At 39.6% G+C, this 27858-nt stretch overlaps 2 protein-coding genes across 6 annotated transcripts in view; one reads left to right on the top strand and one right to left on the bottom strand.

Annotated features, from left to right (window-relative positions):
- LPXN (leupaxin) overlaps nucleotides 1-4603 on the bottom strand; it is a 34207-nt gene extending 29604 nt beyond the window's left edge. The window contains exon 1 of one of the 2 annotated variants that reach the window (XM_056801700.1): nucleotides 4466-4603. Coding sequence is in view for 1 of the 2 variants with exons in the window: in XM_001367164.4 (XP_001367201.2) it covers nucleotides 172-184 (13 nt within the window). In the remaining variant the exon portion in view is untranslated. The other variant, XM_001367164.4, reaches the window with a different exon arrangement.
- Nucleotides 4604-4938: 335 nt separating this feature from the next.
- Nucleotides 4939-27858, top strand: part of ZFP91 (ZFP91 zinc finger protein, atypical E3 ubiquitin ligase) — a 34729-nt gene continuing 11809 nt past the window's right edge. Inside the window, exons 1-6 of one of the 4 annotated variants that reach the window (XM_001377493.5) lie at nucleotides 4939-5743; nucleotides 11772-11803; nucleotides 25061-25273; nucleotides 25429-25468; nucleotides 26705-26806; nucleotides 27467-27601. In XM_001377493.5, the coding sequence (XP_001377530.2) occupies nucleotides 5346-5743; nucleotides 11772-11803; nucleotides 25061-25273; nucleotides 25429-25468; nucleotides 26705-26806; nucleotides 27467-27601 (920 nt within the window). In that variant the 5' untranslated portion in view covers nucleotides 4939-5345. The remainder of the gene's footprint in view (nucleotides 5744-11771; nucleotides 11804-25060; nucleotides 25274-25428; nucleotides 25469-26704; nucleotides 26807-27466; nucleotides 27602-27858) is intronic. The other 3 variants (XM_007497515.3, XM_056801699.1, XM_007497516.3) reach the window with 3 other exon arrangements.

The raw sequence follows: 27858 nt of genomic DNA, 5'->3' as shown, positions 1-27858 counted from the left end.
CAGCACAATGAGAACGGTTCTTCGTGCTCCCAGACCAGGAACAGAAGTGAAAGTCAGAGCTTTCTGCTCATCTACACAATCTGGTGAGCCTTCAGATAAGCCCTTCTGTAGAAAGAAATCAAACTTTTCTTCCCTTTCTGTTTCTGTTTCTTCGGAGAAGCCCCTACTCACCCAGCTCTTCCATTGTCACAAAGCATGGATCTATGGTCTACACCTCCAACAGGTCCCAGGGCTGCAAGACCACAAAGCAACTGAGTGAGGCTAGATGAAGCACTCTCTAAACCTCCTCTTAGTTCCTGTATTTGCTTAGCACTTCCTCTCCTTTGATTCAAATTGGGGTGGGGGGAGGTTCTTTGTTTATGAGTCACATATTTTTCAAACTATAGTTAGTAGTGTCTGAAAACAAATGTGCCAGATGAAAGAGAAAGCTAATTTGGTCAACTGGCCTACTTGACAGGTTGGTTCTGGAGAGTTGAGGAACCATGGCAGGGATCACCCATGACCAAGATCACAAGGAGAAAAGTTTAGCTGGAGTCCATGGAAATGAATGACACCGTTATATGCTTCAAGGAGTTATTCCTCATTAAAAAGCTCACTGCTGACAATTTTTGCCCATTTACATGCAACACATTATTAGTTGTTAGCCTATGCTTTTTATTCTGTGTCATCTTGATCTTTAGGTTGCTCATGAGGACAATGCTCCCTTCTTTATATTGCCACTAAAATGTAAAGAACAATCTGCTATTGCTGAAGTTGCCATGTAAAAGGATAGAACCTTAATGGAAACTAGGGATTCTGGGTTTGCATTACTTTAAATAACCATTGGATGTCAGTGCTGCTCCAAAGAACTTAAAGGAAAAGGGGAAAGAGGCACTTTTAACACGTCTAGTACTCCTGCAATATCTTTGTAAAGAAAAGGTGAGCTTGTTACCATGATGGGAATGTAAAAAAGCATTACATACAAGCTATCAAATTCAACAGCTTCAAGGGGGCAGCTGGGTAGCACAGTGGACTGAGAGCCAGACTTAGAGAGGGTCTGCGTTCAAATCTTGGTCTCAGGCACTTCCCAGCTGTGTGACCCTGGGTAAGTCACTTCACCCCCATGGCCTAGCCCTTACCACTCTTCTGCCTTGGAAACAATATACAGTATTGATTCCAAGATGGAAAGTAAGGGTTTAAAAAAAATTCAACAGTTTCAATTTTAAAAAGCATTTATTAAGTATCAACTAGGAAAAATGTTCATCACATTGGGTGAGGAAGAGAGTTAATAGCCCTAAACATTGAAAGGAAAATAGAATTTTAGTGTTGAACCTAAGACTTTGGATCTGGCCCACAATTTAATTGAATGATTTATGTGAAACTCAGAACTGTATTCTGAGATCCTATTTCAATTTCTTCCTTGGGCCTGCAGCTTAGTTTCCTTTTGATTCCATCCCTTAAAAGGTTTGAGGATTTCTCTTTCTCTGATTAGACTTTTGCTGGTAGAAATGGCCTATGGCCAAGCTTGGGGAATAAAAGAAGGTATGAAAAACTTGAGTCTGAGAGATGAGTGAATGGAAATTCTGTTTCAGCATATTGGACAGCTCACGCTTGAGATAAACAAACCTGCACAAGATACTTCTGGCAAGCAGCTCTTCAGCCTGCTTTCTGGTAAGGCAGAGACATAAAAACCACAGGAACAGGTGGTTCCTGAGGGATGAAAGAGGCTGTGGCAAAGGGGGAGGGCTGTGAGGCCTTCCTTCAGGTGTCCATGACGTCTCTCCTAGTAGCCCAGACTTGATTCCAGGTGCCCCTTTCTTTCACTAAGACTGAGTAACCCAAAAGCTCAGCAGTCACTCTCCCAGTTACCTAGTGTCAACCTGAAAAAAAAAATCCCACAACTACCAAAGTAGTTATAATAAAGGTCTTTAATGGCCATAGGAAGATTAATCTGGGAAGACCTACAAAACCTCACGCTTGGAACTTCCAATGAACAACAGAAAGCCGCATGCTTACAGAGACTTTTGGGAGAGAGGGGAAAGCACCGGCCCTGCCAACTCTTTTGGGACCTGACTGGGAGAAGCCTAGATGCAACAGGCAGAGGTCGGGGTACCTGGGGGCTGGCTACGTACAAAAGAGAAACTAAAAGGGGAAAAAAAGAATACTTAAGATTTGATTCTATCTGCTAAACCACCTACAGTGATCAAGGAATATTTAAGGGTTTACTGTTCAGTATGGGATGAGGGTCAGTCAGGAGGTTTCTTGAAGAAAGATTATCAGAGACAAGGTTCAATTTGGGGTTTCATAAAACAAAGTTGTCACTAGGTAAACTACATTAGCAAAGGATCCCTATATATATGACTACCATTTCCTTCATCACAGCCTTTGTAGTCAGTAATGCAGCCTATTAAATCCATTTTTCAGATGAGAAAACTGAGGCTCATCAAACTATAACTACTTGCTCAAGTTATGCAATTAAGAAATCTAATGATTAACTTCTTTAAAAGGCTTAGAATTACAAGGTTCTTGAGTTGCAAGAACCCTAGAGGTAAAAACAACTCCCTCCGTTTAAACCCTGAAGAGAAATGAACCAAAGGTCACAAAGATTAAGTAGAAGGCAGTACAACAAGGCAGTGCAATGGAGAGAGCCAAGAGTCAGCTTCTGGAATTGGGGCTTTGCCAGGTACTAGCAAGAGTGAGAGTGGGAAAAGCAGGGTTAAAGATTTGGTTACAAGTGACTGCATGGGACCACTTCATTTAACAGATAAGGAACCTGATACCTACAAAGGATGTAGCACAGGGTGGAGGTCACACACAAATGGTAAGCACTACAGAGGCTGTAGCAAGTGGGGTGCTACAGGAGAGCATCCAGAATCAGGCCTCCCTCCTTCATACCCCCATTCTGCTCCCATGCCCCCCACTGTCAAATGCAAGGAAGGCTCTTTCCACTGCCCACATCCTGGCTCTGAGCTTTAGACCACCTGGGAACACTGCCTTACTCTCAGAGGGCCAGAATTCTGCCTTGGCTGCTTGGGAGACCCTGGCCACGTCCCTTCATTTCTTTAGGGTCCATTTGCTCATCTATAAAATGGGTTGGGCACCAGAATTTCCAAGGCTCCTTCCAGTGTTGGATCTGGCCTGGCCCTGGGATTTCATGGGTGCAGGAAACTCCTGTACTGGCTCCAAATCTAGCACAATGCAGGGAAACCTATTTCTGAAGTCTGACCCCTCAGAGATTCCAAAGTACTCCTCCTACATCCTTTGGGGTAGATCATACAAATATTACTTTTTAATCAATAAACATTTCTTAAATGCCTCCTCTGTACCAGACATAAGCAATGGGGTACAGAAAAAGGCAAAAGTAGTCCCTGATCTCAAGGAGCTTCTAATGTAATGGAAGAAACAAGCAAACAAATAAAGCAAGCTACATACAGGGTAAACAGAAAATAATTGAGTGCAGGCTGGAAAGAAGGGTGACTCGGAAAGGCTTCCTATAGAAGATGACATTTTGGTTAGGCCTTAAAGGAATCCTGGGAAGTCTGGAGATGGCAAGGAGGACAGAGTCCAGGCATGAGGGGTAGGCAAATACTTTTTTTTGTTTACTTTAACTGTGTTTTGGATGGAAATATGACTTTCCCATAATTAAAAGGCTGTGAATTTTAAGATCATAAATATAGAGCTGGAAGAGATATTAGGGATCATTTAGTCCAACCCCTCCTTTTAGAGATGGAGTAACAGAATAAGTACCTAAAGTCTCCTAGGATTTTGGTCAGGATTTTAACCCAGATCTTCGAGCCACAAGCCAAACTAGTATCATGGTGCAAGCAAAGCATCTTACTCAGTTTGGCTTCATTACCCGGGAGAGTGACAAAGTGGACAGGAATCAGGGAGGCAGGATGGAATCCTACTTTAGACATGTACTAGTTGTATGACCCTAGGAAAGTCACGTAACCTCTGCCTCAGTTTGCTTATCTGTAAAATGAAGATGATCATTGGGTCTACCTCTTTGGTGCTGCTGTAAGAATCACACTTGTAAAGCGCTTTGCAAACTTGGAGGTCCCTATTATCTCACTGAAGAGGTACAGGACGCAGGGATCCCACAGAACAGCCCCAGGCTCCCTGGGGGAAGTTGGGAGACCCCAACCTTGACACCTTCCAGCTGAATGACCTGGGGCAGGTCATTTAACCGAGGATAAGGACTTTGGACCTCCTCCCTCGCCCAGGGAGGCCAATGTTCGCCAAGCCTTAGGACACTGTTTAAGTGCAAGGTCAATTCCCTTAGCCAAGAGCTACTGATCCCCCACGCTTCTGTTGCGCTCCCGGCCATGCGCAAGGGGCAAAAAGAAGCCCTTTGCGGCGGAGCCACGGGGTAGCCGACTGATTCCAACAAACCTGTCCTAACCCCGCGCAGTTTCGCCGAGGTTAAAACAAACAAAAAAAAAAAACCTCCGAGCGAAACTACATTTCCCATGTTTCACAAACTCACTCCCAGAATCCTCTGCACGACCGAACTACACGTCCCAGGCTTCCTGGGAGACGGGACAGGACGCATGCGCGAGTAAAGAGGCGGGTTCAAACTCTCCCATGGCCCCGCCCCTCGCGGTACCGCCGCCATTTTGATACGGACTTTCATCCTCCAGCCGATGAGCCTTTTTTTTTTCTTAAAGGAGAAGCGACAGCTCAAAAAATTCGCCCCATCTCCTCGCCAGACCTGGCAGAACTGAGAGCAAGAAGAGCCAGAGAACTAGGAGAAGGGTCCGAGGCCCAGACCGAAGGCTTGCCCAGGACAGCTTCTGTGGCTTGAGAAAGAAGTGAGGGGGAGGAAGGGTTGAAAGGGCCCCAGTAGCACGAGCAGCCCTAACGCCTCGAGGCGGGTGCGCGCGCAATCCTCCTCCGAGGTCTGGAGGGCGGAGAGCACGGGGCGGGGCCTCTGGACGCTGGGAGGGAGGAAAAATAAGTCACTTTGGGACTGTCGCGAGACCCGGCCGTTTAACGGTGAGAGCGGGTACGCGGGGGTAAGGAAACCTCGCGCGCTCCCCTAGAGTCGTCTCCTGATTGGCCGAAAGGAGGAGTGCGGGGTGAGGGGCAAGGGATCGCGAGGGGGGCTCCTGGTGGGGGCGGAGTCTGAGGGGCAGCTGAATCTCGCTGATTGGCCGGCGGTGGGCGGGCGCGCGCGCGCCGCTGGCGGCGGCCCGGCCGTGAGTGGTGGTGCTGGCCCGGGGGGCGGGAGCGGGAGGGGGAAGTGAGGGCCGAGCGTGAGCCGGGCGGGTGGACGGACAGACGGACGGAGGGACCGGGGGAGGGGGCAGCGGCGCGGCCGTCTCGGCCGCCAGAGGAGGGCCACAGGCGGGGACGGACAAGCCCCGATGCCGGGGGGCACGGAGGAGCCGCGACCCCCGGAGCAGCAGCAGCAGCAGCAGCCGGAGCCCGAGCCCGAGCCTGAGGTTGAGCGGCAGCGACCGGAGCAGGAAGGGGCGGAGGCGGCGGCGGCCGAGGCGGCCCCAGAGCAGGAGCAGCAGCAAGAGGAGCAGCAGCAGCCGCCACCCCCAGCGACTGCGGCGGCCGGCGGGGCTACCGGCAGCCGAGTGCTGAGGGGAGGACGCGAGCGGGGCCGGGCCGCAGCTGCTGCCGCCGCGGCTGCCGCAGCAGCAGCCGCGTCTCGCCGGAGAAAGGCTGAGTACCCCCGGCGGCGAAGAAGCAGCCCCAGCGCTCGTACAGGGGTCGCCACGGAGCTGACCCCCGCCAAAAAGAGCTCCCGACTCTCGTGAGTAACCCGGACTGGAGGCGCTCCCCCTCCCTCTCCCCCTTCCCTTGTCACCACGGCCCCCCCTCCCGGCCACCGTAGTGCCCGCTCCACGTGACGGCGCGCCGCCTCTGCCCCCTGCCGGCGCAGCGTGCTCCTTGCCTTCTTGGCCGGGGCGGGACTTGACCTGGGTCAACCTCTATTGCCCGCACTTATTAGGTGCTTACTGTGTGCAGGGCTGCGGAGCTCCGAAGACAAAAGGGAAAGCGTCTGCTGGTCTCCAGGAGCTCACAGGCCCTGTTGGGAGGACAGTTCCACTGACCGGCAGGGGCTTAGAAACCGCCGGAGTTCTCGGGGGAGGGAGAGAAAGCGCCCGCAGCTCTAGGGGGTTCGAGAAGCAAGCGCACCATGTCAGAAAGCTGCTAAGCCCGCTCCCTTAGTACCAGCTCTAAAGCCAAAGAAATAACTTAATCCGACTCCCTGGCTTTAGAAGTGTGGAGACATTTTTGGTAACTGCACTCGATGCCAATCCTGGCAGTGCTTAACAAAAGCTTGTTGAATGAGTCCTATAGAATTGATAATTGTAGTTCACTTCGATGTGCTTCACGTGCTCCCCGTTTTACTGTGGTTGGTTAAAAGATTGGAGAAAACTGGGGGTTAGTTAAGGGGATTTCCCAGGGTTTGGCTACTAGTGCCATTCCATTTAAGCGCTCCCCTAACTAAGACTCCGTAACTCCAGTTTGTTTTCCAAAATACCCGAATAATGCAGCTAGTACGAGATTGGGGAAAGTGGCGGATCTGAACCCAGGCCTCTCTCCAAATCCAGGTCTCCACTCCGTACTAGTTCCTTCTCACTTGAGAAGAGAAACCCCTTCCCCCACATTTACAACACTCAGCCAATATTGTTTCCCTTTTGAATTCCTCCTGATAGCTTCTTTCCTTCTTTCCAAATTGCCCTCTTTTCTCTCCTTCCTGGTTTCCAATATTAGCATTAGTTCTCTTGAAATCTAACATCCTTTCTGTAGTGCACAACAAATCAGTCAATCAAGTATTAATCATGGGTTTGCCAGACTATGCATCAGGCTATTGGGTATACAATACAAAGAATAAAATACAATACACAGAATCTTTACCAACAGTTTACAAATCCTTTCTTTGCCAAGTTCATTGTTGCCTCAGCTATCTCAATTTATTTCAAACATTAGATGTATCTTTAACTTTGATAATCACACTGTTTAGTATTGTATAGGCACCATTTGAATAAATACATTTGACTTTTCAGATATTTTTCCAGTTCAGGCATCTCTTTTCATTATCTGAACGGATATTTTTTTTTTATTTTAACTTAATCAGAATTTTTTTTTTAGGTTTGACCCAAAATAAGGTGGAAATTAATGCTTGATTTTTGTTTTATGACTGAACAGGTTAAAAATTACAGTCATAAAAACAATTGTCAAAATAACTATATTGACAATCCCTATTCTGTAACATTAACTTTATATCCATAATCATTTTTAATGGGTTTTTCAAAAGTTTCTTAACTTAGTTCAGATCCTGCTTCGACTTACTAGCTATGTATCCCTGGGCAATTTACTTAACTTCTGTTTGCTCAGGTTTCCTCAATTGTAAATTGGGAGTGTGGCATCTACTTCTGGAGGTTTTTTGTGAAGATCAAATGAGATGAGTTTGTGATGTACAGTATTATGGATATAGTCATATAGCATAATCACCTAATAGGAGCTTCACTTTATTCATCTATAAAAATCATGTGGTTGGAGTAATTTGACTAATAAGTTCTCAGCTCCCAAAACTTATGATCTAAAGAAAGAAAATGGAAAGTGAAAAAGTAATTACTTGAAAATGGGCAAAACTTATTTAGTAATTAAAGTTTCATAGTACCAAAAATATGAATGGTAGTTGTTGGAATAGACGAGACAGAAATTAATCTAGTGCAAAGGAAAAAAGTATTTGCTTCCAAAATTAGGATGGATTTTAGTCACTCGTATTAATGTGAGTGCTTCCTGAGCTACTCATAAGTTATTTTTGGAATGGCATAACCATTTAGTAGTTATTTTAGACCTTTTATATCAGATTCATCAAAAAATTTTTATTGATCTGTTTCTGAAGTATGAGGAAACGATTTTGAAAAGATACAGCTTATTTCTGCCTTTAAAAAACAATTGAAATAATTCAGAAGCTCATAGCTAAGTCACTGATGCAGAAATAGACATGCTGCTAGTGTACAGAAGTATGAACATTTTGCTGGATATGGTTGCCCAGTTTACAAATTTAGCATATTGCCCTTATAAACTTCTCTCCATTCAAGTCAAGTTACACTGGTTTTTGAGGCAGATAGTATAAAAAATCTTTTTCAATTTCATCCCCTTTACCACTCACTTCTTGAAAGTATTGTCTTTCTCCTGCCACAAAATATGTATTTAATTCTTTTACCCTTCTCCCATTCAAGAACAAATGAAAAACAAAATCCATTACAAAGATGTTTGGTCAAGTGAAATAGATTGTTTGATTCTCAATATTTACAGTATACTGTCTAGAGTAACTTCTGGAGTGGTGACTGCATCCACTGCTCCAATATCTATTTCTTTTAGTAATGAAGGATGCTGTACCCAAAGTTTTGAATTGTCTTTCTACTCATGAAAGACTCAAACGGGATTAAGTCATGGTAAAGATAAATTGTGTAATGCTGTTTGTTGTGTGGGTCATTGATGGTAGGGAAGAAATAACCTCTATTCTGGTTCCTCATCTTCCTCTTCTAATTCCCTGTCTCATATAACAACAGAAAGTTACTTACCTTTGTAGTTAACTTTCTACATTATTTCAACCTCCAATTATCTGAAGAGTTATCCTTAAAAGAACACATTTGTTAAAAAAAAAACAATTCCTTTGTTGAGACAAATCTTATTTATCATCTTAATATTGAATATTGAATAAACTCAGTTTCTTGTCATGTAGGAGCTTTCTGGTTAATCAAGAACTTTAATGGAAAGTTACACCACATTCAGTATTTGCATCATTAGTACATTATAACTGTACTATAACTTAGTCCTTTGATTCAGAAGAGTTCAATGCTTCTGAATCATAATAAAAATCAAATGGAGATATAGAAGTTTGGGGGATTTGTTGTTTCTATAGTTGACTTTGGAAGATGAGATTTTTTTTTCTTTTAGACAAATCTCAAATCTGAGCCTTGAGGACTAGTGATTGGAGACTTCTGACTTAGGGATGCAGAATTAGCCAGTTTTTATTGTATTTGGGTGGCATTTAAGTTTACCATTGCTGTCTTAATCATTTTTACTTTATTGCATTTCTGAAGAATTGTCCTTTTGGATTAATAAGCTCTACAGTTCCAAATGTAATAAACATTTAACAGGTGAAAGGTGAAGAAAGTTTTGAGATGTTAGGTAGGTTACTTTTAAAAAGAAAATATTTAATTTTTGAATCCAGAATTAACATTTAAGAGCTAGTGCAAAAAAAAAATTTTTTTTTTCAATTTTAATTGTATTCCCTTGTGGTGCCAAAATCATCCTAGTATTTTCTCTGTTATGCAACATGGGAATTACTAGAGCTATAAACCTCCGGTTTGGCAAGATTATAATGCAGAAAATCAAGCCAAGATTTAAAGAATAGTTATGAGTATCTCAAATTGAGAAAAGCATTTGCAAAGTATTTCTTTTAATCTTGACATTTACACTCAGATCAAGCAGGACCAGCTGTTCCTATTTGCCTAAACTGGAGGTCTTACTGTCTAAGTCAAACAACAGAAATATAACATATATACATACATATATGAATATGGACTTCTAAGTTCCTTCCTGAACTAATTCATTTAGAATCTAAAGACACAATATTCAAGTCATCAAGGGATTCATTTAGAATCTAAAGACACAATATTCAAGTCATCAAGGGACCTTTATAGCCATCCAGTCCCTCATATTCCTAAAAGGAATTCTCACTCTTACAAACCTAGGAAGTGGTCATTTTTTGGCTAGCCCATGCTAGAAGACCTCCCAAAGAGGGTGCTTGAAGCAACCCCTTTTAGTTAGCTTTTAGACAGCTTGAATGGTTAAGTTGTTCCTGTCATCAAGTCTAGATTTGCCTTATTAAAACTTTTACCCATTTGTACCTGGTTCTTCCCTCTGGGGACAGACAGAACAAATCAAATTCCTCCTGCATGTGATAGTCTTTCCAATACTTGAAGACTGTCCTTATGTCTCCTAAATCTTCTCTTTAATTTAATTTTTTAACCTTCATCTTCTGTTTTAGAATCAATACTGTGTGTTGGTTCCAAGGAGGAAGAGCATAAGGGCTAGTCAGTAGTGGGTAACTGACTTGTCCAGGACCACAAAGCTAGGTAGTGTCTGAGTTCAAATTTGAACCCAGGACCTTCTGTCTCTAGACCTAGCTCTTAATTCACTGAGCCACGTAGTACACATCTTTCTCTCCCCCCCCCCCCCCCCCCCCATATTCTCTTGAAGCTAAATATGTCCGATTCCTTCAGTGGATCCTCACATGGTATGAACTAGAGGCATTTCCCTATCCTGGTTACCTTCCTCTGGATGTTATCCAGCTTAAGGATATCGCTCTTCCAATCTTGCCCAGAACTGCCCCTAGTGTACCAGATAAGATCTGAGGAGAGCAGAGGATGGTGGAACTCTTGACTCCCTGTTCTTGGAAGCCCCGCCTCTCGATGTACTTTATTAGCTACTCAGTTTCACTGCTGACAGTGAGCTTACAGGCCACTAAACCTTGAGGTCTTTTTTTTTTTTTTCCAGAACAACTGTTGGCTCTCTAGGCCTCCTGGCTTGTAGAGGTGATTCTTTATATATACCATATGAAGAATTTGCCATTTATCCTCATTGAATTCATCTAGAAAAGACCTTATTTAGTCACATTTATGGCATTAGCTTTTGTGCCTGCATTTTTTTTAACTTATAAATGCTTGCAATTCAACCTTTACATTAATATAGGTTTAAAGAAATAATGGACTCCACACTATATATAAAGGTGAGATATTAGGCTGTAGGAAACCCTGCTCAATATAAGCTTTTAAAAATTTGTAATGTAGTTTCACAATCACAACTATGGTATTACACTTATTCTGGGATACAGAATTAAGACTTGTAGGATATAACTTATTCTGGGAAGAGAGCTATGCTTTGGTAGTCATAAGTGATTTTTATGATTTATTGCTCCTTGGACAGAGATATAAACAATATGGGTGAAGAGCATTTAATAACCCTAAATTATAAAAATGTGGTTTGGCTACTGCTAAGGAAAAGTTGTTTCATATATATATAAATACAGAGTCTCAGGTCTCCTATCTACCTACTCCTACCTACACACACACATAATTTTGGTAATACAGTCACTGAACTATTCTTGAAATTTCTTGATTTAAAGTAGAAATTTATTTTTTATGCTTTAAAATATCAACATAGCATCACTATGTATCAACATACGTTGAGTTTTCTTGGGTCAAGATGACTAATTGTCTTAATGACACCCTCTATCTTTGATTACTTTTCTAAACTATGTTGAGACCTTTCTTGTTAGGTCAGCATGAGTACAGCATTATCTGGCCACTCTGTCTTAAAGCAGAATAGAATTTGTATATGTCAAGATTTTTTTCTTTTTCAGGCATTTGTAACATAAAAGGGTTTTTATTCATTTTTGTTTTGGGTTTTTTTTTTAGTGTACTGTTCAGAAATGGGTCAGTTGCATTTGTTTAAAGTTGTCCCACATGGACAGTACTACTTTTAAGAGCTCCCCTGTGGCTGAATGGCTTGTAAAGAGCCATCTATATTTGGGACTATTTGTCCACATGAGATTATTATGCTCTCAAATTTCAGAATTATCTTTGAAAGGAATAAGTTAACCTTCCACTTTTAGATCATAGTGATATTTTCTTCTGCATAGTAGACATATTGTCATTTTCTTTGGTTCCTTAAAGAGTGTCATATAGTAATATAAATGAGAAAATACAAAAAAAAATATATTCCACTTACATTTAATCCTTCATTTCTTTCAGATGCACAGAAAAAATAGTGGCAACCAGTAAAGGTAAGACTTTATTACCCTTTCTTGTTTACTTTTGATTAATTTGTAAGAAGAGAGAAAATCGTGTAATAATAGTTCATTTTCCATTTGAAGAAGCCTTTGCTTATTAGTTGAAAAATATCCTTTGTACTGTGCTGGCTATGGGTACTCGACAAATTTGGAAAACTAATAATCTCTTGTGTGCCACTTTCCTTTTATGACCTGTTTGAAGAATTATTAGTCTTATAATTGATATGTTGGTTATCTTGACAATAATGTAGCATGGAACTATAGCTGTTTCAGAGCTTATACCATTTTCTGATCCTGCCTAATTGCCAGTTCAAGTCTTTCGATGCCAATTTTTAAACCCAAATAATCGTTTTGAAGTTCCATCTTTGGTATGTTCCTCCCTGGTCCAGGGCTCAGATCCCAAGGATATCCAGTCCTGCTGCCTACATATATTTAATCTTTCTGTTCTTAGTTTTTTGGGGATTCGAGAATGGGAGGTTATGTATAATATATATACCTCTTTGGTGTGCTTAAAAGTTGCCTAATGGAGGAAGAATATGCTTTATGGCATAGTTTTTAGGAATATAGTTAAGGAAAACTAGATTGTAGGGTGAGGATTGATTGCTTAGCTTCTTAAAGTTATAGTAAACTTTAATACTCAGATTAAGTAAAATTTATGATTTCTTTTAAATTATACTTTCATGTATTTTGAGGGTTTAAAGCATCAAAAATGTAGACACATAAAATAGCAAAATGAGTGTGTGGCAAGGAAATCTTGTCTTTTGTCATTACCTTATTTCTTTAAGGTCCATTGCCAATAAAAGAAATAACTCTCGAGTCCCATTACCAGATAGAGTGAGGCCAGAATAGTTCTCAGATTCAGCTTCTCACAAACTCTATTCCTGCTGTACTCCCCCACCCCCAAACTTCTCTACCTCTGGAACTTCGGGGAAATCTTTTGCTACTATGATTTCAGCTACTATAAATGAGCAGTTCAACTCCCACCCCAGGTCAGTTGTGTTCTAAAGTAAATGTGAGGAAAGCATTGCCCTTCTTCATTCCCCTTCTCTCTTTCCCTGACATCTGACTCCTCCGTCTTTATAAGCAAAAACCTGAGAAATGTTTGCAGCTTCTCTTCCTGGTATCCCACCTGGCCTTTTTGTAGCTCCACAGCCATTCATTAGAATGTGCAGAAGTAATCTCCTTGGTCTCTCTTCCCTCACCATTATTCTATTTAAGTTTAAACTGAACACTTACTTCTACTAAAGATTTACAGTTTCCCTTCTTTGACACTTTAATTCTCAAACATCTTTTATCTTATCCTGCTAAACCAAAGCCCTCAATATTTTTTTAAATTTTATTATCATGCACAACATTTCCATATTGGTCGTTGTTATAAGAGCACACTTATGCAAAACTAATACCCCCAAATAAAGCCATAAATACACACTGATGTCATTTTCTTGAGGATCTTCTACTACTTTGGTCACCCTTAAACTTCATGTTATGGTGCTCCTAGCCATATCTCTGTGGGATCTTTCTCCATAGTACCATCTCTTCTTCAAACACATGATTTCCTCATTATGCATCTTCTGGACTCATATGTTTTTAAATATATACTCCTACAATCCTGGTTTGCATTTTATTCAGTCTGTTGCAGACAATGTGAGAAACACTAGAGCGTAGATAATGTATTCCCCCCTCTTTTGAGTGTTTCATAGAGAATGTAGATATCTCAATTGACATAGAGATATATCTGACTATATATCTATCCAATTTCCATGTCAGGAGGTTTGAACACCAGAGTCTTCCCCAAACAAGGCTTTCATAAGCTATATAATAACTCATCTACTTTGATAAAAATCATTGCCTTTCTCTAGTTTCCCTAAGAGTCTTGCTAGAATTTTCATTCTGTTGGCCCTGCCGATGAGAACTCAAATAACACTTCCCTATCTTCTGTATGGAAAATATGGATACTAAGTAAAGGATGCTGGGTTATGAAAACTTCAGAGGAGCATAACTTAGTGGAGAAAGACCTGACCTGAGAGCCAGGATGACTGCATTCAAGTCCTATCTCTGCAAGTCATTTAAACTCTAATTCAGTAAGATTATAAATTGAAGATAAGGTGCCAACCTTTGGAGACATCTTCAGTGGTGGACAAAGGTTCCTTTTCTGAAATTTTCAGTCCTTAACTGTAGAGGGCCTAATAGGAATAATTTAAGGTATATTTTGTAAATAACATTTAGGAGGAGCATAGTAACAGCAGCAAAGCATTGGCACAAATAACTGAAAGATAAAAGTATATGGTGTAAGGATAATTTTTAGATTTTTGACTTAAAATCTAAATAAGTGGTTGCCATGGGAAATTCCCAAATATGAAAAATACCCAAGTCAGCTGGGGATTTATGGAGATTTTAATTAATATAAATGAAGGAATTAAGAGAGAGAGTGAGAATGAGAATGAAGTAGTCTAAAGTGCTCTGGCTCAGCAATAGGTAAAGGCCTTGGCCAAAGTTGCCTCCCTGAGCGTTGGGGAAAGAGAAGTCAGGAGTCAGTCTTATTACTCACCAGGAGACCATTTACAAGCTGGGTTCCAGTCCTCCACTCAACTTAATTGCTCTCACTGACTTTTTACCCCTTTCCTTTTAAAGAAATTTTCTCTTATGTCACCACCCCTAAATTTTCACATCTACCAATCACAGTAGATGCTTTTCCCCAGGACTGCCAATTCTTAGTTCTCACCTTCTCTGGTTAGATTATGTCTTCTGAGTACTTCACACCTCTTTGTTAAGCTTGCCTTTTGTAAGTTACTTGACCTTTTTGTGATTAATTTAACCTTTGCAGGTACTTAACACCTTTTTGTATTAGATCTAAAAATAGACCTATCTTAATGTTCTAGCTTTACTATAAGGTATGAGTTTTAAAAGTTCCCAATACATTCCTGATTTTGGTTAGACCAAGTATCTCCATTGTTACAATAAGGGAATAGCTAAACCAAATCTTCTAAGGTACAGGTCTGAGTAGTTTTTAAGATTCACAATGGCAATGCTTTTCTCATTTTACCTTTCCTAAATGATTAATTCCCTAGAGGAGTTTAGTAGAAGGATGTCAAATTAATTTTTTCCCCCTTAGTTGAGCCAGTAAACTTTCATGTAATATAAAATTCTACCTGGTGATTTCTTTGCATAAATAACAAATATATCCAAGAAATTTCTCCTTTTGATACAGACCTGTTTCAGTGTCTTTCTATATTAGAGAATATTTTTAAATTATTATTAATTGAAGCATTTTAAAATAGAAAAGTCCTAGGATATCAGGGATTAATGTTACACATTATGTATCAAAGAGGAGATAAGGTGGGCACACCAAGAACCTCAATGCAGAAGCTCAGTAAGTGGTACAGAGATCCATGGAAAGGGGGAGGGCAAGGAATCAGGGAAGACTTTGTGAAGGTACCATTTAAAGCCAAGCTTTCTGCCTCCTGAATCTTGGCTCTGGGCTCTCTCTTGACTGTCCCACACACCTAGGATGCTTTCCCTCCTCTGCTCTTAACAACCAACCTTTCTAGTTTCCCTTAAGTCCCAACTAAAATCCACTATGGAAAACTTCCAAGCTTCCCCTAACTTGTCTTAATTCCACTGTCTGCCTTCTCCTAATTATTTCCTATTCATCCTGTCTATACCTTGCTTTGTATATATTTGTTTACAAGTTGTCTCTCCCTAAGTTGTAAGTTCCTTGAGGGGGCCTGCCTTTTCCGTGTTTTGTATCTCTAGTGCTTGACACTGTGTCTGGCATAGAACAGGTGCTTAATAAAGGGTAGGGACTAGACTGAGGCTCTGGACAAGGCCTTCTGATAGAGTAAGAACATAGGAGACGGTTCCTGCCTTTAATACATAGTATTTCATGAGTGCATCAGAGTTACCAAATAAAATTGTATATAGACTTCAGTTGGCAAGGTTTTTAGTTGTTTGAATTGGGCTCAGTATTTAGGAGAAAGCTCTTGAAGATTTTTTGAGTAGAGTTGTGCTGTGACCAAGTTTATGCATAAGAAAAATTATCCTGGCTGTCTTGGATAAAGGAGTACATCAAGCTGGGATCTGTGTTAGAGTGGTAGCAGTAGGAGTAAAGGGGCAGGAAGGAGGTATTTTAAAGGTGGCATAGAGAGGGCAGTTAAGTGGCTCAGTGGATTAAAAACCAGGCCTAGAGACAAGATCCTGGGTTCAAAACCAGCCTAAGACACTCCCTAGCTGTGTGACCTGTATGATTCACTTAACCCCTATTGCTTAGCTCTTAACACTCTTCTGCCTTGGAACCAATAAAACAATTGATTCTAAGATGGAAGTTGAGGGTTTAAAAAATAAAATAAAGTTGGAATAGATCAGTCCTAGATCCTAGATGGAGAACAAAGCATGAAAGTTAACCCCAAGATTATAAACATGGGAGACCTAGGCAAATGAACTGGATTTGTGAAATCAGGAGAAGAAACACCTCTAGGGGGAAAGGGGTAAATTGGAGTTAGATCCTGTCACCAGTAGGAGTTAGAACTAGAAATAGAAATGCTAAAGCCAACAGTTGAGGGTTAAAGCTCTGGGAATGAGGGAAGATTTCCACCTGGTAGAATAATAAGAGAGAAAGATGGGCAAGCACAGGCCCTTGGATATACCTACAATATGAAGTCAGAAAGATTGGAGGAGAGTTATTTCCACGTTAATTATTGGGGCAGGGCACCTGTTTAAAGTTGAAGACAAATAAGAAAGAATTATATTAGGCTTTTTAGGTTCCATCTTAGAGTGGTTGTTGCCAATGATTTTGAATCATTCTGTCCTGTTCTTGGCATGTGGACCAAATGCCTCTGTTTTTAGTATTGTGAAAATGACTGGTTCCTTTGATAGAAAATGACTGGTTCCTTTGATGCTGATAATTAATAAGGAATATAAAATAGCTGTAGCATTTTCTGATTCAAGGTGAAAATGGGGCTATTTTTGTTTATTTTTGATGGCATTTGTTCTGTAAGTTATAAGTTTGTATTTAGTATCTAGAGTCATCAGCAGCCCTCCTTCTTCCCCCCCCCCAAAAAAAAAGTTTTAGATTATTTTATGTAATTTTTTTCTGCTTTTAATGCTTTTTGTAAAATGAGCATTAAGATGCTGTAGTTGATGGACAGAATGCTGGTTATGTGAAACTTTTTTTAAAAGGTTTACCACAAATACAACTTTTGGTCAGTGTTCCAAGGAACCATTTTCAAGGTGGTGTTAATCTTTAGCTATTTAGGAAGATGTGATCATCTATCAGTCAGTCTGTCGTGTATCTTTTTTAAAATTTCTTAATGCAGAGTAAAATAGTCAGAAAGTAAAGGAAAAGGCTAAAGAATTTTAAAAGAAAAAAGTGGATTTATTTTCTAAAACATACGATAGGGAAGATAAATAATAAGATAGTATCATAGTCCTGGATTTTAGAGTTTGAAAGGGCCAACCCTTTGTTTTACAAATGAAGAAACTAAGTCCAAAGAAATAAAAAAGGCTTGCTCAGGCTCTTCAAGGAAAGAGTGGCAGAGCCAGGGTCTAAGACTATAACCTTGACCTCCAAATCCAGCACTTGTCCTGCTATTCCATGTTCCTTCCACATTACAATCCTTTTAGAACTTAAATATATTAGAGCCTTCTATGGCCAAAACCTTCCCCATTTAGTTTGGTTATTTCTTTTTTTTTTCCCCTAAAACCCTTACCTTCCATCTTAAAATCAATACTCTGTACTGGTTCCAAGGCAGAAGAGTAGTAAGGGCTAGGCAGTGGGGATCAAGTGCCTTACCCAGGATCACACAGCTAGGTAGTATCTGGGGGCCAGATTTGAACCTAGGACTTCCAGTCTCTAGGCTTGGCTCTCAATACACTGAGCCACCCACCTGTCCCTGGTTATTTCTTAAAAAACAAACTTTCTCATTCATGATTAGGCTCATGTTGGAGATTTTTCCTATGAGCCCTATGATTATAGATGCAGAGCAGGAAAAGATCTTAATACTTGTCTGCTTCTTCAAATGACAAACTTGATTCCTAAAGACAAAATCACTTGGCTAAAGCTTCTCAAATGGTCAGAAGCAGGTGGGGTTGAGCCTTGGATTTGTGGATCCAGTGCTCTTCTCATCTGCTAAAACCTGTACTGGGCTGCCCTGGCAGAGTCTAATGAAATGAAAAGACAGTGAAAAGGGATTTAGCAGAAAAACACAGGAGGAGGTTGGAAGTGGGAGCAGTTATTATATGCAAACTTGTTGAATTTAAATAAAGAAATTAAATGTTTAGGGAGATTCGTTGTATATACTAAGGAAGAGCATGGCAAGACTTTAAAAATAGAGGTTATTTTAGTTAATATTTTAGCAAAATTTTATTTTAAAGCAATATTTTAGTTTGGTTTTAAAATATATGCAAACTAATTGACATTAGGAGTTTTTGTAGCTTCAAAATTAAAAGGGATTATTGATTCATTTCAACTATTTGATGATCAGCCTTGTTGCAGTTCATTTCAAGCAATATCAGGGTGTGGGCAAGCAAGAGCTTATATACTTTGTTTAGCAGAAACCCAAAGATATGAATGCAACCTGTTCTTTCAGGGAGGGTGCAGATAGTTGAGGAGACAAACCTACATGCAATCTATTCCCAAAGAAAATAAAATAGGTTAGGTATTATAAATAGAGGTACATACCAAGAGCAGTGGGAGTTGACTTATTCTATAGATTTTTCAGTATCTTGATTTCTTCCTAAGAGAGGAATATAGTTTAATCTTTTTAATGCATTTTAAAGTAGTTCACTCCACTGACTCTTGAAACTTCTGAAATGTCCACATGATGGCAATACTGCTTTGGGAGTAAGACCAAGGGGAATGCTAAATCTTATATTATAGCAAGGGCTCCAGAACCACAGAGCAATCATCTAAGGACCATATTAGTTGAAAAAAAATATTTTTCATTTTGTTTTTAAGAGAAAAATAGAAATTGCCTTCTCACTTTTCAGTTAAGATAGGGAAACATACTTTAATGGGTAATAACATTGTGACTTTGGACACGTTGCATTTTTTTTTTCTTTAAGACCTTGATTTTTCTCTGTAAAATGGAGTTGGTTTTGATGAAAGTCTGATTTCAAAATGAGTAAGCATTATCAATATATTTAAATCTTAGAAAGAATGCTGCATCATTGAAGTCTTGTCATTATTTTCAGATGGGAAAAACTACTACTTGTTCAATAAAATTTCTAGCTTTGAAATGAGAATATTGTTGCAGAAGACATTAAAAGTTTTATTTTCACTTCAATAAGTACATGTGATTCTGCCATGGATGAAATTGAGCCAAGTACTGAATTAGAAAATTGGTGTTCTCTTGCACATTTAATGACTTAAATTAGCTTGTAAAGAAATATTGTTTTATAACATCATAGAACTCTAGACCTTAAAGTGATCCAGGAAATAATCTAGACACTATGATCTGAACTTCTCTTACAAATGAAGAAACAGAAGTACCCACAAGTCAGGTGATTTGTCTGAAGCCAATATTAGTTATTAGCTGGTTTGGGACCAGAACTTGCTAATCATAAACCTTAGCCTGGTAAATAAGTTTCCCAATGCCATTCTCCATTCTGCTTGAGTGATGAAAAAGGCATTTAATAAATGCTTCCTCTACATGATACTGTGCTAATAAGCTTTGGGGGAAATTACCCTTGCTGGAGGTTTCAGCTGTAAGTCAGCTGGGAAAGGGCGCAGTAGACTTTAGGATTCAGTGGTAAAGCAGATACTTGTGCATTTCCCATCATGTCATTTCCAGCAGTAAAACCATTTGGCAGGGCCAACAATAGGGTTTCCTCTGTCTTTAGGAGCTATGTCTCCTCACAAGGAAGAGTTATAAACCCTACAGAGGGATTTGGCAGGATTTCTCAATGAATAATGACTGTAGGGACTTGGCTGGATCAGATTTAGAACCAGTGCCTTGCTGTTTGATGGTAGTTTGGGTTCTAGTTTCTTTTTTTTTTCTCGGCATTATAGCTTTGGACAAGTCTTTTAACTTTTCTGGCCTACAGAGATCTCATTGTCAGAATCCCTGACTTGCTTCAAGACAAATGTCCAAGGTATCATCTATCTCTGAGGTATAAGATTTGATGCAACAAATACTGAGTTTCTCCTTATCCAGGGCTTGGTGTTAGGCAGTGGAGATATAAAAAAAGACTATTCTCTGCCATCAAGAAGCTTACATTTTAGTAAGGGATTTTATATGAATGGGGATACATACAGGATTATTTGAGGGGAGAGAGAAAACATTAAAGATTACTCGGATCAACTTGGAATTTGATTGGCTGAGCTAAGCCTTAAAGGAAATTAAGGATCCTGAGAGTACTGGTAAGAAAAGGTAGACATTCCAAGCATGCTATGTGCAAAGATAATTCTGTAAAGGTAGATGGAAACCAGAATGTAAGTGCCCAAATCACAGACATTAAGGAGCCACTGAAGCCTGTGAGCAGAAGATTAACAAGATTAGACCTATGATTTAGGAATTGGGGGTGGGGGGGGATACTGGAGAAAGGCCAGAACAGAAATGGAGACCAAATAAGCTCCTGTGAGAGTTTAAGCAAGAAGTAATGCTCTATTCATTTTTGGTAGTAGCCATGAGAATATGAGTAAGTGGGGGGGGGGGGGGAAGAGATGGATTCAGGAGATTGTTAGAGGTAGGTTTGACAAGGTGGGACATTATTAGATATGAGGATATGGGGGGAGGTGTTAAAGTTGTCACTGTAAATGATGGGAAAGATTATTGTTCCCTTAACAGACATTAGAAAGGTAAATTGGAGGGAAGAAGATTTCTGTTTTAGACAGCTTTTGAAGTACTGACTGTACATCCAGGATTGATTTGCATATTCATTCATATTTGTATATACATTTTGGAAACAACTGAAGTCATAAGACTTGATGACTTCAAGTGTAGAGATTATGGAGAAAAAAGAGAATGCTCAGGATATACTTAGAATATCCCAGCCAATAAATCATGATTGGATTCAGTAAATGACATTGAGAAGAAATGGAATGGTCAGACAGGTGGGAGAACCAAGAAGAAGCAATAGCATGAAAACTTAAGAGGAGAATATTCAGGGGCAGAAGGAGGATATCAGGGTCATGCCCTTTCAGTCAGCATTATCAAACAATATAGAATTAAGAGGGGAGAAAGACCATCACATTTAGCAGCTATGATCAAAATTTTCATCTAGGTGATTTAGTTAGAATTCAGGTGTACAGGATTAAGGAATAAGTGGGAGTTGAGGAAAATAGTAGGTGACAGGGGTGGTTTCTTTTTACAAGTATAGCCAGGGAAGATGCAGGATGATGGCAGCATCAAATTAAGGTTGAAATACCTGGGCATGCAAAGAAGGAAAAGAAGTATTCTGTGAAATAGGGAAGAAAATGGAAACTTATAACTGAGATGGCCCGTAGTTTCTCAATTAAAAAAAAAAGATTCTAAAAAAGAACCATGCATTAGGGATACATTTAAAATCAAACAATAAAATATTTTTAAAATATATTTTAAAACAATTACAAGATGGAAGAGGAAATGTTTGGAACATAGCTGGTTTGAAAAAGAATCTCTACGGTCACAATAGCAGCCACAATACTGGAAAATAGGGGTGCGGATCCATTGTTGGTACAATTTAGAACCACATAAATAAAATCAAGTTGGCAAATATTTACTAAACATCTATGGACTAGGCATTATAAGTGCAGGGAATAGAAGGAAGGCAAAAAAAAACAGTTGCTGACTTCAAGGAATTCAAAAGCTGATGTGGGGGGAGAAAACATGCAAAATTTCTGTGTATAGACACATACATACAAATACTATCAGGATAAAATGAAGGTAGTTTGAGAAAGAAGGCACTAAGATTAAGAAAAAACAAGAAAGGTTTCTTGCAGAAGGTGGGAGTTTTTTCTCCCAAATTAGTAAGCACTGTGCTAAATGCTGACTATACAAAGGACAAAAGGCAGTCAAGTCTAATAGGAGAAATAACAAATGGCTATCTGCAAGATAAAATGGGAAATAATCAAAAGAAGGAAGACACCTTAATTAAGAGTGAAAGACTTCCTATATTCAGCAGAATTTTAGCTGTAATTTTAAGGAAGTCGGGGAAGCTAGGAGGCAGAGATGAGGAGGGAAACCTTCCAGGCACAAAGAACAGCCAGAGAAGGTATCCAGAGCCAACAAATAAACATTGCAAAGAAGCCATTGTTGCTAGATCAGAGGCTGTATTTGTATAAGATGGAGATGGCACCTGAGATGTAAGAAGACTGGGGAAGGGATGGCGCCTGGGTACTGAAAGACTGAACACCAAACAAGATTTTGTATTGGATCCTGGAAGTGGTAAGGAGTTTAGGAACAATTTCCACTTTGGCAACTGAATAAAGGATGAACTAGAATGGGGAGACGCCCAATAGCAATGTTATTGCATTGGTCCTGGTGTAAAGGGATTGAGAATTTGCCCCATAGTGGTGGTGGGGGTGGGGAAGCATATTGGAAAGTTAGAGTGGTAAAATTGAAAGGCCCTGATAACTAGTGGGATATGGGGTGAGACAGAGTGAGAAATAGAGGATAATACTTAGGTTAGGGATGAGTAAGTCGATTTGAGAAATATCAACAAAGAGATGATCATTGAATCCATGAAGATTGTATAAAGTAGTATAAGAGAAGACCCAAGGCAGAGCCCTGAGACCCATACACAGTTAAGTGGCATGACCTGGGGCATGATCAGGCAAAACAGATTGAAAAGAAATGGTCAGATAGGTAAAAGAACCAGCAAAGCCTTGTCAAGAAACCTAGGGGGAAAAGCTTCAAGGAGAAGAGAGTGATTGAATGTGTTAAAGGCTACAAAGAAGTCAAGAAGGATGAGGATTGCGCCAACGCCTTTGGATTTAAAAACCCTTGGTAACTGAAGTGAGCAATTTTGGTTGCATGTTAAGGTCAGACAGTGAGTTGTAGAGATTTGAGGCTGGGAGAATGGATGGCCTTCTCTAGGAGTTTAGTCACGAAAGGAGAGGTGAAAAAGAGGATGATAGTGGAACAGAAAGATCAAATGAGGGTTTTTTGAGAATGAAGGAGAGAGACATGGGCATTTTTGTGGGGAAGCAGCCAGTAATTGAGGAGTGATTGAGGATCAGTGAGACAGTGGAGATGATAAAGGGGGCAATATGCTGGAGGAGATGGAGTGGAATGAGATTTGTACAGGAGAGAGTTTGCCTTAGCAAGGTAAAGAAGGACCACTTCTTCATGGGAGAAAGGGGTGTAGGAGATAGTGGAAGACAACATCTGAATGATATGTTGAGGAAGAGGAGGGAACTGGGAGCTTGTGGCCATGGTTTCAGTTTGTTATTGTTTCAGTTAAATATCAGGTAAACTTCTCAGCTGAGAGGGTGGAAATAGAGGTAGGCATGAGAGGTTTAAGGAGAGGAGAAAATTTGTGGAAGCAGACTTGAAGGCAACCAGGAGGAAGGTTTCAAGCATGGGAAATAGCCTATAAAAATGCACGGAATTAAGAGATGGAAGTTTTTGTGCAAACAACAGTAAGAGATCCAGTGTCAATGAATTGTACAAAATCATTCTTAATCCAGAAAAATCATTCAATTATGCAAACCCTTTGGTTCTAGTAGTGATAACACTAGGAAGCTTATAGCCTAAAGAGGAAAAGGATTCGCGTATACAAAAATAAACATAGCTCTTCATAGTGATTAATGACAAGAACTGGAAACTAAGGTTGTTCTCATCAATTGGGGTTATAGCTAAAGGTCTGTGAATGTGATAAAATATTATACCCTCAAGAAATAATGAAATTCAGAGAAATTTTGGAAGACGTGTGCAATCTTGTAGAGTGAAGTGAGTATAACCTAGAAAATAGCAACAACAGCATAAAGGAAAACCAAAAGACTTCAAAGCTCATAAGTGCAACGAGTGGCCATGATTCTAAAGCACCAGAGAAGATTATGGGCTGCATTTCCTTGGGCTGAGGTGATGTACACATGGTGCAGAGTGAGCCATATTTTAAGCTTGATTTTGCTTTATTTGTTTCTTTATCTGTACATAAGATAAGTGTTTTGTTCTTCCTTCAGTGGGAGGACGGAGGAAGCTAAAGAACAGTAAGATGAGAAAGAGGAGCATTGAGGCACTTTTTTTAATGTACAGTAAGAAACAACAAGGTCAATTGAAAACCCAAACAAGCAATTTGGCTTTGAAAATAACTATGGCGGAAGTGGAAGGGTGGCACAGCTTTGGGCTTGAATGAGCTCTTCCTTGCCCTGCTTTGTACCGGAAGTGCTCGTCTTATATTTAGTGTAAAGTTGAGGATTTTTAAGAACCGACCTGGGGGGGAAGCAAAATGTAGGAAAAGGAGAAACCCTAGGCTCTTGGGCCACATTAAGAAAAAACTAGTGTCAAAGACTAGGGAGATGACGGGCCCCACTGGCCTGCTCACAACCAAAGGCAGGGGGGAGGAACCGCTGTGGTCCTGCATTTAGAGCCCTATCTCAGGTTCTTGAAAACTTTTCTATCTATTTTGGCATTCTACCTATTATTTTTTCATATACAGGCAAAATGACATAGGAAGAGATACAGAGAGGAGCTTGGAATTAGGAAGACATGGTTCAAGTTGCAAATCTGCCTCTCACACCAGTTGTGTGACCCTGAGCAAGTCCCTTATCTATGCTGAAACAGACATAGAATCTTGTTATAGTGCTGGCTTTGGTTAGCATCACCTAATGAAAGGCTTTTAGAACTTCATAGGAGACATAGCAAAGTTATACTATACTTTGTGACTTTATATAGTTATTAATGAAATACCATGATGGGCACATCATTCAGTAAGCATTAAATGCTTAAAAATATGCTAGGTAGGCTTTTAAATGAACTGTTGAAAAGGAAAAAATAAATTCCTGTCCTATTACTTTGGTAATTTTAAGGGCATTTTGCATTTATGATCTGTGGTCACTAATTATTGGTTCTTTCTATTCCTGTTAGTGTAGAAAAGGTTAGAATGAAAGAACTTGAATTGCATATGGTTTCTTTTCATCCCTCTTGATAGTGTGGCTTCTTTTTAGCCTACCTGGAGGATGACTGGATTGATTGATGGATCTATTTTAAAAATCAGAATGTCTAATTTATAGCCTCCCTTTCTTTATTGGATATAACAATGGTATTTAAACATCATGACTATGTTTCATATAACTGTTAACTCACAGTATTGTGTGTCCCTTTTTTATCTTAGATCCCAAGGAAGAGAAAGAAGAAGAAGATAATTCTACCCTTGCTCAGGAAGCTCCTATTGCTGCCTCTCGGCCCAGCCGAGGCTGGCGTAGCAGCAGCAGGACCGCTGCCTCACGGCATTGTGATACAGAGAACACTCGAAGTTCAAGGTCCAAGACTGGCTCCTTGCAGCTGATCTGCAAATCAGAACCCAATACAGAAGAGCTTGAATACGGTATAGTGAAAGTGGAAAGTGGTTGATTGACTATTGGCTGAAGTAGGTTAATTTGGGAACATAAAGAGCTTTCTCTCGAATATCTTCATTATGCTTATTTGTGGGTCTCTTATCAACAAAGATGGAATTAATTGCATGTATCTTTTTCTCTCCAGAGATAACAGAAGAACAACAGTCTCCAGGAGGTGGAGTAAGGTAGGAAACTTTCTGGATACACTTTTTTATTTCATTTGGGACCATGGAATACAGTCAATTCAGAAGCTTATTTTACATTTTAAAATCTGTTTAATTCTTGGTGTTGATTCAGACTTTGTCTTTTTGTTTTTGCTTTTATTAATTGATAGTTGATACCTAAAACCTCATTTTCTTCATCTACAAAACAGGGTTTAGACTAAATCTGTAAGATCTCACCACTTAAATCACATGAACGTAGTTATTTTCTGGATTAAGAACTTTTTACTCTATGAATTTAATATGAAAATGTATTAAGCCAATTCTTAAGGAATTTAAACCCTTACCTACCATCTTGGAATCAATACTATGTATTGGTTCTGAGGCAGAAGAGAGTGGTAAGGGCTAGGGGGTCAAGTGACTTGCCCAGGGTCACACAACTGAGAAGTGTCTGAGCCCAGATTTGAACCTAGGGCCTCCCATCTCTAGGCCTGGCTCTCAATCCACTGAACTACCCAGCTGCCCCCTCCCTAAGCATTTCTTAAAACAATTGTGCAACTTCTTTTGCATCTGAAAGATGGTAAAAGGAAATATAAAAGATTATTGGGGGGGGGTCATGTTTTTTAACAAAATTGGCCTTTCTCATTTTACCTGAGAATAAATATGTTCAGATTAGCAGTAATTTTCCAAGTCACTGTTAAGTAACCCAGAAATGTTTGTAATAGCAGAGGAGAGATCTCAAAATTTAAAACTAGTTTGTTTTAATTTTTTTAACAAAGTACTTGTTTTGATGATAGAGTTGTCACTTCATTAAAAACCATAAAGAGTTAGAATTCTGAAATAGCTGAGAATCACTGGGAAAGGGGGCAGTTAATCTTTTAGGAGATTAAACTATTGTATCCAGATTCTCAGATACTATTTTTTATCAATTTTAGAGATATCTGTTAACTTAGGGGAAAGTTAAATAAATGTTCATCAGTTCCTAGAACTAACAAGCATTTTAGTTTTGTAAGAAACTTGAACTATAGTTACTAAGCAATTCCCATCCTTTTTTAGTTCCTTTTTTAGTTTTATGTTTTTATGCATATACATGGAACATGTGTGCAAATACACTCTTTTTCTAATTTCATCTTGAAAGTAATGGCTTGAAGAAACAACTGACTAGATTGCCCGAATAAGAAACCTAGATGAACAGTTAGGTTTATTGAGTAGAAGCTGTAGAATTTCCATCGCCTCTTTTGTTTGACTTTCTCCTTTTAGTAGTGATGAGGAGGAGGAAGAAGAGGAGATGTTGATCAGTGAAGAGGAGATACCCTTCAAAGACGACCCAAGAGATGAGACCTACAAACCCCACTTAGAAAGGCATGCTTCAAATTCCATTTGAAATGTAGTGATGTGATGTTTTGTTTTTATGTAATATGATTGGGGTGCCTTGTCTATGTTGCATGCTTTTAATTGTCTTTTATCATGTTGGTTTAATGTATAGGCATATATTAGTTTCAAATGAATGCACCCAGACTTGTTTGTTTACATATCCATTTTCTCTTCTTTTACCCCTTCCCAACGTTGTCTTCCATTCATATTATTTCAGGAGTAAACTTAACCCCAAATCTCACCATCCAATACCTTTGCTACCTAATTGAATGTTGTCAACTGCCTTGTCACTTTTAGAAGAATTATGGTTCCTTCACTTTTTAGTGAGATTTGTCTATTTTGAAGACATCTTGATATAATGCTTTATAGTAACTAGAATAGTAGAAAAATAATAACACTTTAGATTTGCAAAGCATTTTCTTTGCACCTGGTATGAATGAAAATTCTCTTAAATGTCTATTGTGGCAACTAAGCATTTTGGACAGAATTCATATTGTAGGAGCTTGGGAGGAAAGGAAGAAAATGTTAAAAAAAAAAACTACCAGAATTTAGAGGAGGGTTCTTTGGAAGGAAATTTGTCATTATAGCATCTTGAATTCAGCTTTATCCCCTTCCTAGAATCCCTTACTGTCATGTATTTGTGTTCAGGGAAGCCCCTAAGCCACGGAGAAAATCAGGGAAGGTGAAAGAAGAGAAAGAAAAGAAAGAAATTAAAGTGGAAGTGGAGGTGGAGATCAAAGAAGAAGAAAATGAAATTAGGGAAGATGAGGAGCCTCCTAGGAAGTGAGTAGGAGATAATAATTAGAGATGTAAAATTACTGGAAATTTTGAAGCCTTGGAAATTTCATTTTTCCTGTGGGGTTTTTTTGTTTGTTTGTTTATTTTGTTTTGTTTTTAAAATAAATGAGCCTGAAATTTTGGGGGGAAATTGAAATATTATGATCAACAATTTTTTTCTTCTGATTTTGATGATTGCTCAAAAAGGTATCATTTAGATTAGTGGTATGGTGACCTTAATTTAGTCTTTCTGCCAGTAGGAT

This window comes from Monodelphis domestica, chromosome 6 (assembly GCF_027887165.1).
Source record: "Monodelphis domestica isolate mMonDom1 chromosome 6, mMonDom1.pri, whole genome shotgun sequence".
NCBI classification, from domain to species: Eukaryota; Metazoa; Chordata; class Mammalia; order Didelphimorphia; family Didelphidae; genus Monodelphis; species Monodelphis domestica.
This window is presented reverse-complemented; position numbering and strand designations above follow the sequence as displayed.